This window comes from Rousettus aegyptiacus, unplaced genomic scaffold (assembly GCF_014176215.1).
Source record: "Rousettus aegyptiacus isolate mRouAeg1 unplaced genomic scaffold, mRouAeg1.p scaffold_m13_p_10, whole genome shotgun sequence".
In the NCBI taxonomy this organism is placed as follows: Eukaryota; Metazoa; Chordata; class Mammalia; order Chiroptera; family Pteropodidae; genus Rousettus; species Rousettus aegyptiacus.
This window is the reverse complement of record NW_023416285.1, coordinates 75052-88533: the sequence shown is the minus strand read 5'-3', so window position 1 is coordinate 88533 and position 13482 is coordinate 75052. Positions and strand designations below refer to the sequence as shown.

The 13482-nt window shown below is 58.0% G+C and overlaps 1 protein-coding gene across 1 annotated transcript; it reads left to right on the top strand.

Annotated features, from left to right (window-relative positions):
- The first annotated feature begins 6839 nt into the window (after window positions 1-6839).
- On the top strand, window positions 6840-8793 carry TMEM271 (transmembrane protein 271). The gene has a single exon (XM_036227350.1). The coding sequence runs from the start codon at window positions 6932-6934 to the stop codon at window positions 8042-8044; it is 1113 nt and encodes a 370-aa protein (XP_036083243.1). The 5' UTR covers window positions 6840-6931; the 3' UTR covers window positions 8045-8793.
- Window positions 8794-13482: the final 4689 nt, after the last annotated feature.

Genomic DNA, 13482 nt, shown 5'->3' with positions numbered 1-13482 from the left:
GTGGCCCTCTCGCCCGCCGTGCAGCCGTGTGGGCACCGGCTTCGGCTGGAGCAGCTCCTCACCAAGAGGTGGAGCCCTCGCAGCCTGCGCGGGGCCTCACCGTGCGCGGGGCTGTCCTTCCCTCTTCCAGACTCAGTGTGTGCTGCTCATTCTGCTCAGGCGTGTGTCCCACACAGCACTCGCCCAACCCCATGCCACAACTGTCCTGCACGGAGAGGGGGCACAGTCCTCCTGCTGCAGCAGGAGAGGGGTGCATACAGGCCCGTGGCCACGAATCAGCTGCTGGGACCCGCTGGCCCTGGGGGGCGACAGGCACGCCGAAGCTGGAGGTCCCTTCTCTGCGGGCAAGGCTCTCCACGGCACCTCACTCCTCGTCCTGGCAACAGGCACCAGAAGCCACCCGCCTGACAAGGATCAAGTGGCGCTGGCCTCGGGAACGTGAGGTCGGTTTAACACGGAAACTCAATGACTGTAACTCACCATGTTCCCAGACTAAAAAAGAAAAACCATACAATAATCTCAGCAGGTACAATGTGACGAAACTTACCTATTCTTGATAAAAACTCTCTGAAGCCAGTATATTTTGATCTGATAAAAACCCTAGAGCTTACATCATACTTGAGGACGAAGGATGAAATGACTTCGCGCCTAGGTGAGGGGCGGGAGCAGGCCGCTTGCCCTCGCCGCGACTGCTCGCTGCTGTGCGTGAGGGCCTCGCTGAAGCCGGAAGCCAGAGGAAGTGGTAAAGGTGTGTGGATGAGAAAGGGCGCAGTAAAACTGCTCTGCTCACCTGTGATGTGGCCGTCTGCGTAGAAAATCTCAAGAAATCTACAAAAACAGCTGTTAGAACTAATAAGTGGATTTAGCAAGGTGGCAGGACAACAAGGCAATTCAAAAAAACAGCTGTATTTTCACATACTAGTAACAAACAAATGGACAATACAACATTATTTAAAGAAACACGTACGAAAGCATTAAATGTATAGAACGCTTATAAATTTGAAAATATGTGTGCAAGACTACATACTGAAAACCATACACTGAAAACTGCGAAATATTGAGAGAAACCAATGAAGACATTGATTTCACACTGAACGTGGAGCTAAATGATGTCCATGCATCAGAGGTTCAATACTGCTCTCGCAGCAGCTGCGTCCAAATGAGTCTAGAGAGTCCATACGATCCCAACGGAAATCACGGCAGACCTTTCTTCGCAGAAATTGACAAGCTGATTCTAAAATGTACATGGAAATGCAAAGGATCTAGAACAGCCAAAACTACGTTGCAAGAAAAAGCACTGCCTTTTACTCGAACTGCAAGAATCAGAACAGTGTGGCGCTGGCCCGGGGTCGTCACACGGCTAGGGGGGATGGAGTCGGGGGTGTGGAGACAGACCCCCACCCTTTCAGATAGCTGATCCTCAGTAAAAGTGCCGAGGCAGTGTAACGTTCAAGGCGCATCCTTCTGGCAAATGGTGCCGAAACGACGGGTGTCACCCACAAAACCCTTGACCCTTATTCCGTGCCATGCACAAAAATTGATTCAAAGGAGATTACAGATGTATGAGTAAGAGCGAAAACTGCAAAACCTCTGAAAGACAGAATATTTGTGACCTTGGTTTAGGCGAATATTTCCTACACATAACACAAATGCTGTAGAAGAAAAAAGTGATACGCTGGACCCCATCGAGATTGAAACGGCTGCCTTTTCAAAAAATACTGATAGGAAAACGGAAAGGCGAGTCAAAGACTGAGAAAACATCTGCAAGGCATTAATCTGGAACAGATCTTGTGCCTAGAATATAGAAGGAACTCTTGCTACTCGACATGAAGACAAACCAATTTTTAAAAACCAGCAAAAGCTCTGGTTTTTAAAAACGTTCAGTAAAAACATTTTACTGAAGAAGATACAGATGAACACCGCGGGGACCGCTGCGACCGCACAGGCCGCTGGCGAGGCCCGGCTGACGGCGCCAGGGCGGGCGGGCCGTGGAGCACCCGGGCCCGGCTGACGGCGCCAGGGCGGGCGGGCCGTGGAGCACCCGGGCCCGGCTGACGGCGCCAGGGCGGGCGGGCCGTGGAGCACCCGGGACGCGGAGCCCGGCCGTGGGCTCAGCGGCCCGGATACCAGGTTGCCAGTGTCTCATACAGCACAACATAGACTTCGATACGACCTAGCGATCCCACTTCTAAGTACGTGACTTAAAACATACGTTCACAAAAGATTTGTGCCTGAATGTTAATAGCTTTATTTACAGTAAGTCCAAATGGAAAGAACCGAGTACTTCCATTTTGTGAACAGATAAACACATTTTAATGGAATTCCACTCCGCGGGAAAAACGAATGAATAGAACCTAAGCATTACGCCAGGGGAAAGGAGCCAGACATAAAGGCTACATACTTTCCGATTCCAGGTGTATGAAATTCTATATGAAAACTATAGCAACAGAAAGCAGACAGGCAGTTTTGTGAGACCTGGGGTGGGGGAGGGGGTGACTGCAAAGGGGAAGTTTTGGGGAGACTGGAATTGTCCTGTCACGGCTGTGGTGGCGACTTAACACCAGTATATACGGCTGTCTAAACTCATTAAATTGTACACTTAAATTCGGTGATTGTTATTGCATTTCTGTAAATCATATCTTAATTTTTAAAAAAGCACCAAAAGCTGAATGTATGTAACTGGATCCCAGGGACGCATGCGCCTAAGAAAACCCACATAGCTTTATTCACAACAACCCCAAACTAGAAATCACCAAAGCTCACCGTCGGTCAGACGGACGGGTGCAGCATGTGCACACAACGCCCAGTGCCCAGCAGTGACAGCGAGGGAACTAGAGACAGGTCCGCGACCAGGCGCGGATTTCACGGACATCAAGCCAAACAAGAGGAGGCAGACACGTCGCGGTCATGCCCCACGGTTCCATTCAGGGCGCGCTCAGAGCACAGGCATGTCGGGGGGTGCATGCGTCCCTGACGGTGTGTAAACACACACACGAGGCAGTGGTTGTGACGGAGTCAGCAGAACCTGCGTCGGGAGGGAGGCGGTGCTGTGAACGCGGGTCCAATATACTGTTTCTCGATTTGGGGGCAAGTATGCAGATGCTCATTTACAAGTCAGTCAGTGTTACATGTATATTCTACGGATTTTTCTGTGGACCTATTATGTCTCAAGAGACAATAACTTTTGAAATAATAAAGTACATTCTTCAAGAACTCACTGGCTGTTTTTCGAGAGTGGGTCTTCAGATTAATCATCTCATATGACTTGGCACCCTGTGTCTATAAGTGAAGATCAATATTGATCATTCCTGGGGGGAAAAATGCCAGAGAATAATAAAAGAAAGTTTTGAGTATTTAGCTAGATAAAAATATGAAGAATAAAAATGCTGAAAAGCAAATGTTAGAAAAAATAATTAGGATCAACCAAATGAATTGAAGTGAATTCTCTAGGAGACTGGATTTTAAGTGCTATATGTAAATAGCAAAACGCAGTTTAAAGGTGAGGAGCGTTCTTCCCTCGGCACGTAACTACTGCTGTAATCAGAAAGAAACACAGGACAGCACACAAGCGTTCTCTGGACTCTAGTTTCCTGTCTTTAGAGCCAGGTGGTGACATGTCCCACAGAGCCGTGCTCAGGGCCCCTGTAAACGTGCTCAGATGTGGTGGGCTCCCCAGTTTCTAAAACAAATCTTTCCCTGTGAGCTGGAGAAAGTCATTTGTCACCAAGACGGTGCTTCTTTCCAGAGTAAGAACCCCACGTCACCCAACCGTGAGCCTCACCTGCTCTGGGGTTCCCCCTGGCCAGCTGAGGAAAGGTGGGAGCTGCAGGTGGCTGTGAGGGAAGAAGCCTCACAGGTGAGCCTGGAGGGGACAGGGGAAGCCATTGCTCCAGGAAGCAATGGGGTCAGGTTGTTTTACTTTACACCTGGTTACGGGACAGAGAGCAGCAGAGGTCCCCGCTATGACAGAGGCCGTTACGGGTCCCTGTGAGCCCAGCAGATCCCGTAAAGGGAAGCTTTACGTGACAGGGACCACGGACTGCTGTCCCCCCTCCTGCAGATGCAGAGGCAGTCACTAGGGGAAGACAGCTGACTGCCAGGTGGCGAGGGCGAGCAGCGCACCCAAGGGTGCAGTGAAGGTGACGAGCACCATGGAGGTAACAGGCCCCCCATGCACTCCATGGCCCGTCCTACAACACAAGCCGTGCCACGTCCCGCCCGTCAGGGTCCATCTGGACTGGTGCAGCTGAAGACCCTGCAGACAAGGTACCTGCCGGTCCCGCTCTGCCCCCAATTTCTCTCCAGCTGCACCTCCTCCCTCAGGGGAGAGCCCTCCCGCACAGCAGGAGATGGTGCCTCCCCCGTCCTGTCCACCCCACCCCACTGCGTCACCTGGCCCTATTCTCCCAGAGAGCAGAGCCCGACTGACATCAGGTTCTGCCACAGGACAGAGTGACCCAAGGCTGGCTGGCCACACATTCATTCATCAGCTCAGGCATTCAATCCACGCAGCCTCGGCTGGGTGGCTCCTGGTGGGGAGCACAGACATTCAGGACACCAGAAGATCCTGCTGTTTTGGGGGGCCCTCTGCCAGGGGCAGGAAGTTGTCCCAGTGCAGGGAGGGGGAAGAGCGGGGAGTTAGTGGGGTGCAGGGAAGTAGGGGGCCCGGATGCCGCCTAGAGTCTAGGAGTGAATCCTGGTCCCACAGGGCAGACATCCCCGTGGAAAGCTTCCGAGGATGAGGCAAAGCATCATCAGTGCACGGAGGGCAGCTGGCACCCACGAGTGAGTTACTAAGTGAGGTGAAGTCACGATCTAAGGAAGGAGAGGCAGGAGCGGGGTGAGATGTGGCGAGGGGACCGCACCGCAGCAGGGACCGGCGCGCGTGTGCGGGAGGCGCGGGGAGGTGGCCGCGGTGCAGGGCAGCGGCCGGTCCCGAGGCCGGATCCCCGGGGAACTGGCCCGCGGCCGCCCCGCCCCCGGCGGAGGCAGAGCCGACGTCAGCTCACTTCCGCCTCCAGCCCCATCGATCCGGCGGCGGCGGCGCTGGGGATGGGGAGGCTGCTCCATCCTTCTCCACGGAGGTGGCTGCAAACCTCGTCGCCCTGGAAACCGAAATAACCATTGGAAGTCAGCTCATGGCAACTGGGCTCACGCGCGTGGGTGCCACGACTATTAGACAAGCCGATGTACACACTGTCCTTTTAAAGCTCATGCACCGTAAACGTGAAAGCGGTTCAGTCGCCCCACTGTTCTGGGAAGTCGTCACGCGTGCGGAGCCCAGAACGGGGGCTCGGCCGCTGCTCTAAAATCCGCAGTCCCTGCTAAAAATACTGCGCAACCTGCTCCTGCCCGCAGCCGTCCCTGTTCGCCAGTCCCACGCAAACGCGCGGAGCGCCGCGGAAGGGCCTCGCAGATTCGCGCGCAGATGGCTTCCGTGCAGGTGGGCGAGGGGCCCCCACGCGCGGGGTGCCCGGCGAACACGGGTGCGGCTTTGTCCAGACGCGAGGGGCCTCCGGGGGCCGTGGCCTGCTCACGCGGCGCCAGCGCACGCTGTGCGCGTGAAGGGCACGGAGCCGCTCGCTCTGGGGGTGTCGCCACAGCCAGGGCTCCCTAAGTGGGTGGCAGGAAGGGAGGTGTGTTCTCGCAGCGCCCGGCGCGCGCGCGCGCGCCCGCGTCTCCCCGTTGCAGCCACGCCTGCCTCTCCCGCACCCAGCGCAAAGTTCTTTAACGCTGCAATTAGGCGGCAGGGTGAGTCATCGGCGCCCGGCCTCGGGCTGCGGCGACACAGGCCGCGTGGAAGGGACCGCGCGCAGGCGCCGCCGCTCCGCCCGGGGGACCGCGGAAGGCCTTTCAGAGACGCCCCCTGCCCGCGCCTCCTTGCAGGAAGACGGCGAGGGCCCAGCGAGGCCTGGGGCGACCGTGGTCCCCGCCCCACGCCCCTCTCTCACCCACCTGGAGTTCTCGAGTCGGAATGGGGCGATCTGCACCCCACAACGGCACTCAGGCCGCGAACCGCCTTCCAGTGAATTAATTAACTCACAGCCCCCGCGCCTAGAGGACCACGCACCCGGGAGAGAGACTGAGCCCGGGTCCGGCCCAAGGCGTCGCCTCTACCGCCTTCCCCACTCCCACGCCCGCGGGCCTGCCCTTCCCAGAGCGCGCCGGGGGGCCCGGCACCCGAGCTCCTCCTGCCCCACCCCGGCGCCCAGATTCCCGGCCCACTCTCCCGGCACCCGGCTTCCCCGCCCCCCGCCCCGGGCCCTCTGTCCCCTCCTTGCCGCCTGGGCTCGCCCTCCCCCTCCTCCCACCCCTAGGCTCGTCCCTCCTCCCGCACCCCCCCCCCAGGACCGGGCCCCCTCCTCCCGGTCTCCCCGCACCCCTGCTGACTTCCTCGGGCTTCGTGGCCGCTGGCAAGCGAGTGGACGTGAAGCGCGACCCAGGCCGGGTGGCGGGGGAAGCGTAGATGCGGAGGCGCGGGAGGTGGGAGGTGCTGGGGGTGGAGCCTGGGGGTCCGGGGAGAACGCCCTGGGGTAGGGGGCGGCGTTTCTAAGGAGGCCGGGGGCGCCCACGACCAGAGGAAGGCGGAGAGGCACGACGCGGGGTGCCTCTCTTTGGGGAGGCGACAGAGGGACGCCCTAGGGGCTGCGGGGCTGCGGGGCGGGCAGGAGAGGGCGGCGCCTGGGCCCGGCGCGTGGGGCCGCGGGCGGGGTGCGGGGAGCGGCGCGTCCTGGGAGGGGCGCCGCGGGCTGGGGAGGGGGCGCGCGCGCCCTGCGGTCCTCCGCGCCGCATCGGCTCCCGGCGCGGGGCCGCGGCGGCGGGAGGTGGAGGATGCGGGCTCCGGCGGCGGCGCGGGCCCGGGAGGACGCGGGAGGATGAAGAGGAGGCGCAGGCGGCGGGGGCGGCGGGCGGGCCGGCTCGGGCGCGGACGATGAAGTGGAGCGTCCGCGGGGCCTGCGCCGCGCTCTCCTCCTGCCTCCTGCTCGCCTGCGCGCTCAGCGCCGCCGCCGTCGGCCTCAAGTGCTTCTCGCTGGGCTCGGAGCTTCGCGGGGAGCCGTTCCAGCTGGGGGCGGCCGCCGGCGCCTTCTACTCGGGGCTGCTGCTGGCTGCCGGCCTGTCGCTGCTCGGCGCCGCCCTCCTCTGCTGCGGGCGCCGGGACGCGCCCCTCGCGGGGCCGGGGCCGGGCCCGGGGCTGGGGGTCCCCGCTGGCCCGGCAGGGACGCCGGAGGCCGCGCCGGGCGAGCCGGGGGCAGCAGCCGGGCCGCCGGGGCCGGCGACCAGCCAGAACCTGCTGCTGCTCGGCGTCCTCGTCTTCATGCTCGGGGTGCTGAGCGCCTTCGCGGGCGCCGTGATCGACGGCGACACCGTGTCCCTGGTGGAGCGCAAGTACTCCCACTACTGCCTGCCCCCGCGCGCGCCGGCCGCCGCCCCCGGCCCCGCCGCCCCCGGCGCGGCCCCCGGCGCGCCGCGCGCCCGCAGCGGCCTGGACAGCGCCACGTCCGCCAAGTGCCGCCAGCTGAAGGACTACCAGCGCGGCCTGGTGCTCTCCACCGTCTTCAACTCGCTCGAGTGCCTCCTGGGCCTGCTCAGCCTCCTGCTGGTCAAGAACTACCGGGCGTCGCAGGCCCGGCGCGGCCGGCGCGGCCGGCGGCGGGGCGGCCGGGCCCTGGCGCGGCCCCGCGGCGCCCCGGGGCTCCGCGCGCAGCCGCCCGCCTCCCGGGCGCGGCGCGGCCGGCGGGGCCGGCGGGGCCGGCGGCTGCAGCCGCGCCCGAGCGAGGCTTCCATCCTGTGCCCGGAGGAGTCGGACTTCGCGGCCCCGGGGGACTGCGCGGGCTTCGCGGCGCACCACGCCGTCTCCTTCATCAACGTGGGCGTCCTGCGCGCGCTGGACGAGGCGGGCGTGGAGGTGTGCTGCGGGGGGCACCCGTCCGTGGAGCTGCCGGGGTACGTGCCCTCGGACCCCGACCTCAACGCCCCCTACCCCTACTGCTGCCGGCCGCCCTGCGAGGCGCCGCGCCCCTGGGAGCCGAGCCGTGCCTGCTGAGCCGGGGCCGACCCCCCGCCGACCCTCGCAGCGAGCCCCGCAGCGAGCGGGTGGGGGGCGCCCCGCCGCGACGCCGGCCCTCCGCCGTTACCACTTCTGAGTCTGGGGAGGTCCTACTTCTTTTCTGTGTCTGTTCGTATCTGGATTCCATTTTAAAGTTTACAATAAATGTTTCGGGGTTCGCTCGCCCCGCTCCGCCGCACTTCTCTTTGGCAAGTCCGTGCCCTGGGGCCACGCCTGCAGGTCCCGGTGAGCGTCCCCGGCGAGGGCGACTCCGCGGGAAGACGGCTCGGCTCGCTCGCTGAGAGAGCAGGAGGACACAGCGGCCGGGCCTGAGGATGACCGGAGCGAGGCCGCCCGCCGGGACACTTCGTACACGGCTGTGCCTGCTTTTGTTGGCACTTTCTTACTGTAAAGCTCTCCACAAACGTGAAATGTTTGGTACGTTTATTGCAATTTAAAATTGGTGAGTTACTTTATTAAATTAATTGCTATGTTATCGTAGATATTCATCACGTTGAAGGGTGTCTGCACACGGGTCGGTGTGGGGGGAACCGGTTCAATTTGGTCAGACAGACGGCGAGTCCCAGCAGTTGCGACCCCTGGGCCAGCGGCTGAACCCAGCCTCCTTCTGGAGCAAATACTGTGCGCCAGGCCTGGAACATTTCTGGTTTTGGAAACTGGTGACCAGCTTTCTACCGCAAAGCTGAGCTTATTTTTGGTTAATACATATGAACAATCCAATCCTATTTTCGAAAATCACAGTCACGGTTTTTCTGGCAAAGATTATTTTCCTGTCAATTCATTCATCTGCTAATTTTGAATATCATTGCATTTTATTTAAAATATCCCCCTTAATTGGTGTGTAGGTCACACTTTAGAGTCATTAGCATATATGTGTGTGCATACTGACACACGCTCTGACCTGCGTTCCGAACGATGGGGAAGAGGATGGCAGAGGAGTTTCCATTTAGTCAGGTGGCCCGCCGGAGCCGGGTGGGCTCCCTCTCCCATGCACCCGCATCAGGCGGGGGTGCCGCCGACTCTGAACGCGCTCACGGTGAGGACACTCCCAGTGCTCCGCCAGGAGCGAGCACAGCGCAAGCACTTAGGCGAGAAGAGCTAAGAGCTGTTTGTGGTGTTCGGGGGCCATTACTGTATACAGTCCCCAGGTTTAGGGGCGGAAGAGGAGTTTCCAGGCGCGCGCTCCGGGTGAGGCCTCCCTGTAGCTCCCAGGTGCCCGAAGCCAGAGTCCCCCGATGCACGGGTGACCAAGGCTCCTGTCCCCGTTGGAACCTGGCCGGGCTGCCAGGCTGCAGCAGAGACTGCTAGAGAGGAGCGAAGACCTGTCACCATTCAGGGCTGGGCCGTGGAGGTGCCAACCCGCCTCCCCTGTGCTTCTCAAAGGGCAACGAGCCAGTGTCCTCTCCTTGTGCTGATGCCACCTGAGGAAAAAGGGTCATTTGTGGCCAGCTTACCAGGTTCCCGTCCACAGGCCTGTTCAGATGCTTGTCCATGTCAGGCCTCCGAACTCAGCCAGGGAGGGCGTGGCCCAGCCAGTCCCGCCGCTGGGCCCTGCGGCCTGGCCCCTCTCCTGCCTCACGCCACCAACCTGCTGGCCTCCAACCTAAAACAGGAAATGTAAGCGGCAGGAGAAGAGAGTTTAAAACACTTTTCCTCTTTGACACGAGTCACATCAGTGCAGCGTCGCGGGCCGTTTCCTGCTTCCTGAGCAGGGCTGCTCCCGGTTCTCGGTTCTCGGAGCAGAGCTGTCTTCGAGCTGCGTGGTGGGGGCGGCCTGCTCAGCGAGCACGGCCTAGGACACAGGTGGGCTCCTGGGCGGAGCAGGCATGGGCTGCAGGACAGCAGACCCCTCCGTGGCCCTCTGGCTACATGCCATGTCTTGCTTCCCATGATGTGTACAGCTCAAGCATTAGATGCCTGTGAATCCCGTTTGTGATCAAGTCGGTGACGTCTCAGGTTTTAGATTTCCCCACGGTGGGACAGAAGGCAGAAGCAGATGGGGCTCCTGGGGGATGTGGACCGCTGTGTCCCCCTGGCCAGCTTCTATGTGACCAAAAACTAGGTGACGTTTTTTTAAGGCACATGTGTTTCTAACTTTACAAATACTCTTAATTCCATTTTATAGAGGCTGATGCAATGATGCAGGATACCAGGGTTTTCTTTTTTAAAGTTAACTGCAGGAAAATGTCTCAAATGCCCTTGAACTGAAATTGTTCCAAAGATCAGCATCCAGGAAAATGAGTGAGGAGTCACAAGGATACTAGCTTCCTTCTAATTAGGGCCACATCCTGGCGACCGCCCCCAGTTCTTTCAAGGTGACCTCAGTCATGGCGGCACTTTTTATTCCCATGCATTTCACTTTTTTAGAAGCTTAAGTTCGTTGTTTAGAATTCTTTATGCTCCTTGGAAAATAATGCCCATTCTTGGACCTTTCTTAAAATGGGTCTTTTCTGCTTCTCCAGATAATAAACCTTTGGCCTGGTGGAGACCAGATCAAAAGTTTATTATGATGATGAAATACCAAATTTAAACACATTTTGGCATTTTTACATGGCTGAGTGCTGAGTTTGTAGGTTATTATTTTAAACATAAAGGTTGTTTACTTTTAAGGGAATGATTAATTAAGATAACACATGATACAGTTGTCAAACAAGCTGTGCTTTGTTAAGATAAACAGATGCTCCCAGGGTCTCAGGTGTCTGGATTTACCTGCCTTCCCTTAGTCAGAGGGGGTGCTTTGTCTTTGGCAACAAAACTCTGAATCATACAACTGAATTTTTGAATGAAATTCAAGTAAACAAGCATTTAATTTAAGAAACCCGATGGTGTTTGTGGTGAAGATCAAGTTGCTGGTGATTAAAGTTTTTACTCCTGGCTGGTGTCATGACATGGTACAGGCAGAAACCTCGGTTATGCACGCAGACACAGGAGTCCACAGGTACGCACGTACAAGCGCACACACGCACACGGGAGTACATAAACACAAAAGTACACGATAAATGATAGAGACCTTAAGAAAAATGGATTCTGGCATATCAATGAGTGTAAACTGTATATACTCGTGTGCCTATTTTGTATATGACAAGGAGTCAGAGGCTTAATGTCACTTGGTTTACTTTCCAGATGATTAATTTGCTACTTTTCAGCACAGTAATTGACCAGAACAAAATAGCAACAAAATGGTAAAAAAAATTAACCTAGGAAAATAGTACACATACATCATCATGTCCCCCGCGTGAATTCTCCTAAGCATCTCCTAGGGTGGCAGGAGAAAGACTGGTGGCTCCCACCACGGAGCTGTTTGTCACAGTTCCCTAAGATCTCTGTGTTTACAGGGAATCTGCTTGCACACCCGAATTTCATCCAGAGAAGCCCTGATCTTTATTTTGCCTTTTTATCTTCCACTCATCCTCAACAGGATGTCAGTAAAACTCCTGTCACTTTAGGATCAATAAAATCTGTGTTAACGCACAATGCTCTCCCCCAAACAACCCCTGCCCCCCGTCCGTGTGTGGCCGCGTGTGGCCCCGTGTGGCCGGATCTGCCACGATGCACCGAGAGCAGGAGGGCCGAGATGCGAGAGGGAGGCCGGAGGTGCACTGCCCCTGGCAGGGTTCTGTCCACGGCGCCCAGAGAGCTGTCCCAGCTTGCCTGCCTTTTGTGTGCCATTTGGGCTCCAGGCTGGGCCTTGTGCACCTGCCCTACTCCTTACACTTCCTAAACCACTGGCCTGACCCCTCTTCATTTCCACTCCTGATTCAACATTTTCCTACTCGGAAACTTTCACGAATTGCCTTTTTCCCGAAGGAGCGTTAAACCTCACGAACCTGGCCCAGCCTGAGCCTTCTCTGTGGGTCCCCAGACGCCGGGGAAAAGTCGCACAGCTGCTCCCCTCTGCTGCGTCCAGTGCTTAAACAAATGTGACCGAGGCTGTGTCCTGGATAAATATCAGGGACCCGTGTTTTCAGTGGGGAGCAAAACCCGGCTGTGGTATTGGCTGGAGGAGGGAGGAGGGACACTGGGATGCATCTCTGGAGCCATGAGATGGGGCCTGAAGGGTGGGGCCGGGTTCTGTGTCGTCTCAGGGACCTGGGCGGCCTCGAGCCCCGGACACTTTAGGGGCGCGTGTCAGTTTCCCGTGGCTGCTGTCATAAACGACCAACAACTGGGTTGCTTAAAATTTAAAAGCAAATATTTTTTCTTTCTCATTCTGGAGGTTAGATGTCTGAGGTTAAGGTTTTGCAGGCTGATTCCTTCTGGGTTCTGGGACAGAATCCATTCCCCACTGTGTCCTGGCTTCTGGCAGCCGCCAGCGATCCCCGGCGGCCCTTGGCTTTCAGATAGGTCATTCCAGTCTTCGCCTCCACACACGGCCTTGTCCTATGACTCTGTGTGTCCTTCTCTGTCTCTTGTGAGGACACTCTCTCTGAATGCAGGTCCACATCTAATCCAGTATGATCTGCAAAGACCCTATTTCCAAACGAGGCCATGGTCTGGGTGGAAGGGATGTGGGGTGCGCTACTGAACCCAGGGCAGAGCTCTGTTGAGGTTTGTGGCTCCCCCTTCCTTCTTGCGTCGGGCTGGCTACTGAGGACCTCAGAGGGCCGGTGCCGCTTACCTGGGCCAGGGTCACTTGGGAATGAAGCCATTGGAGTCTTCGTCAGACCACAATGCTCATGGCCCTGAATAGGTCTGTCAGATGAATATTCTTTAAAAAAGCTCAAACATTAAAATTAACTGCCCAAGGAGAAAAGCTTATGAAAATAAGTTATGTTTTGCAAATATTTTCAGGTAACAGCCACAATAACTGAATTATTTTACCGATTCACACTGGCACACGCGGCTTCCCTCTCCATGTCCAGTTGGGGCAGAAGTGGCCTCAGTGCCCAGGGAAGGGGGTCTCCTAGTCCAGTGGGGAGAGGGCAGGCAAAGGGCAGAAGGGCCACGAGTCACGGTCCCCAGGCTGCTACAAGGGCCCTGCGTCTGACCAGGGGTCCTGGCGGAGGCCCAGCGCCGCCTGCAGGACCTCGAGCGGCCAGTTTTCTCTTGCACCTCCGGGCCGGGAGTCATGCAGCTCCTGCCCTTGTATCCTGACCCAGCGGGTACGGCGCCTTTTGAGAGCCTCCCTCAAATTCAGCTGCAGGACATTGTCTGCTCTGCTGCCCGGGCTGCAGAGCTCTCCAGGCGTGTCCAGTGGGCCTGCCTGTGAGGATCTCTCCTGCCCGCAAGCAGAAGTCAGTGTCTCTTTTCCTGAGATATGTGACTTTAGGTGGCCGGTGCTGCAGCTCACCTGCTGCCGGGAGCTGCTGCGCGCCCCCAGCTCTCTCCCTCACAGTCTGTCCCCAGCCACATGTGCCTGCCCATGGTCGCCAGCCCCTGGGACCCTGCGGACACCCAGCAAGCACTCCAGACCT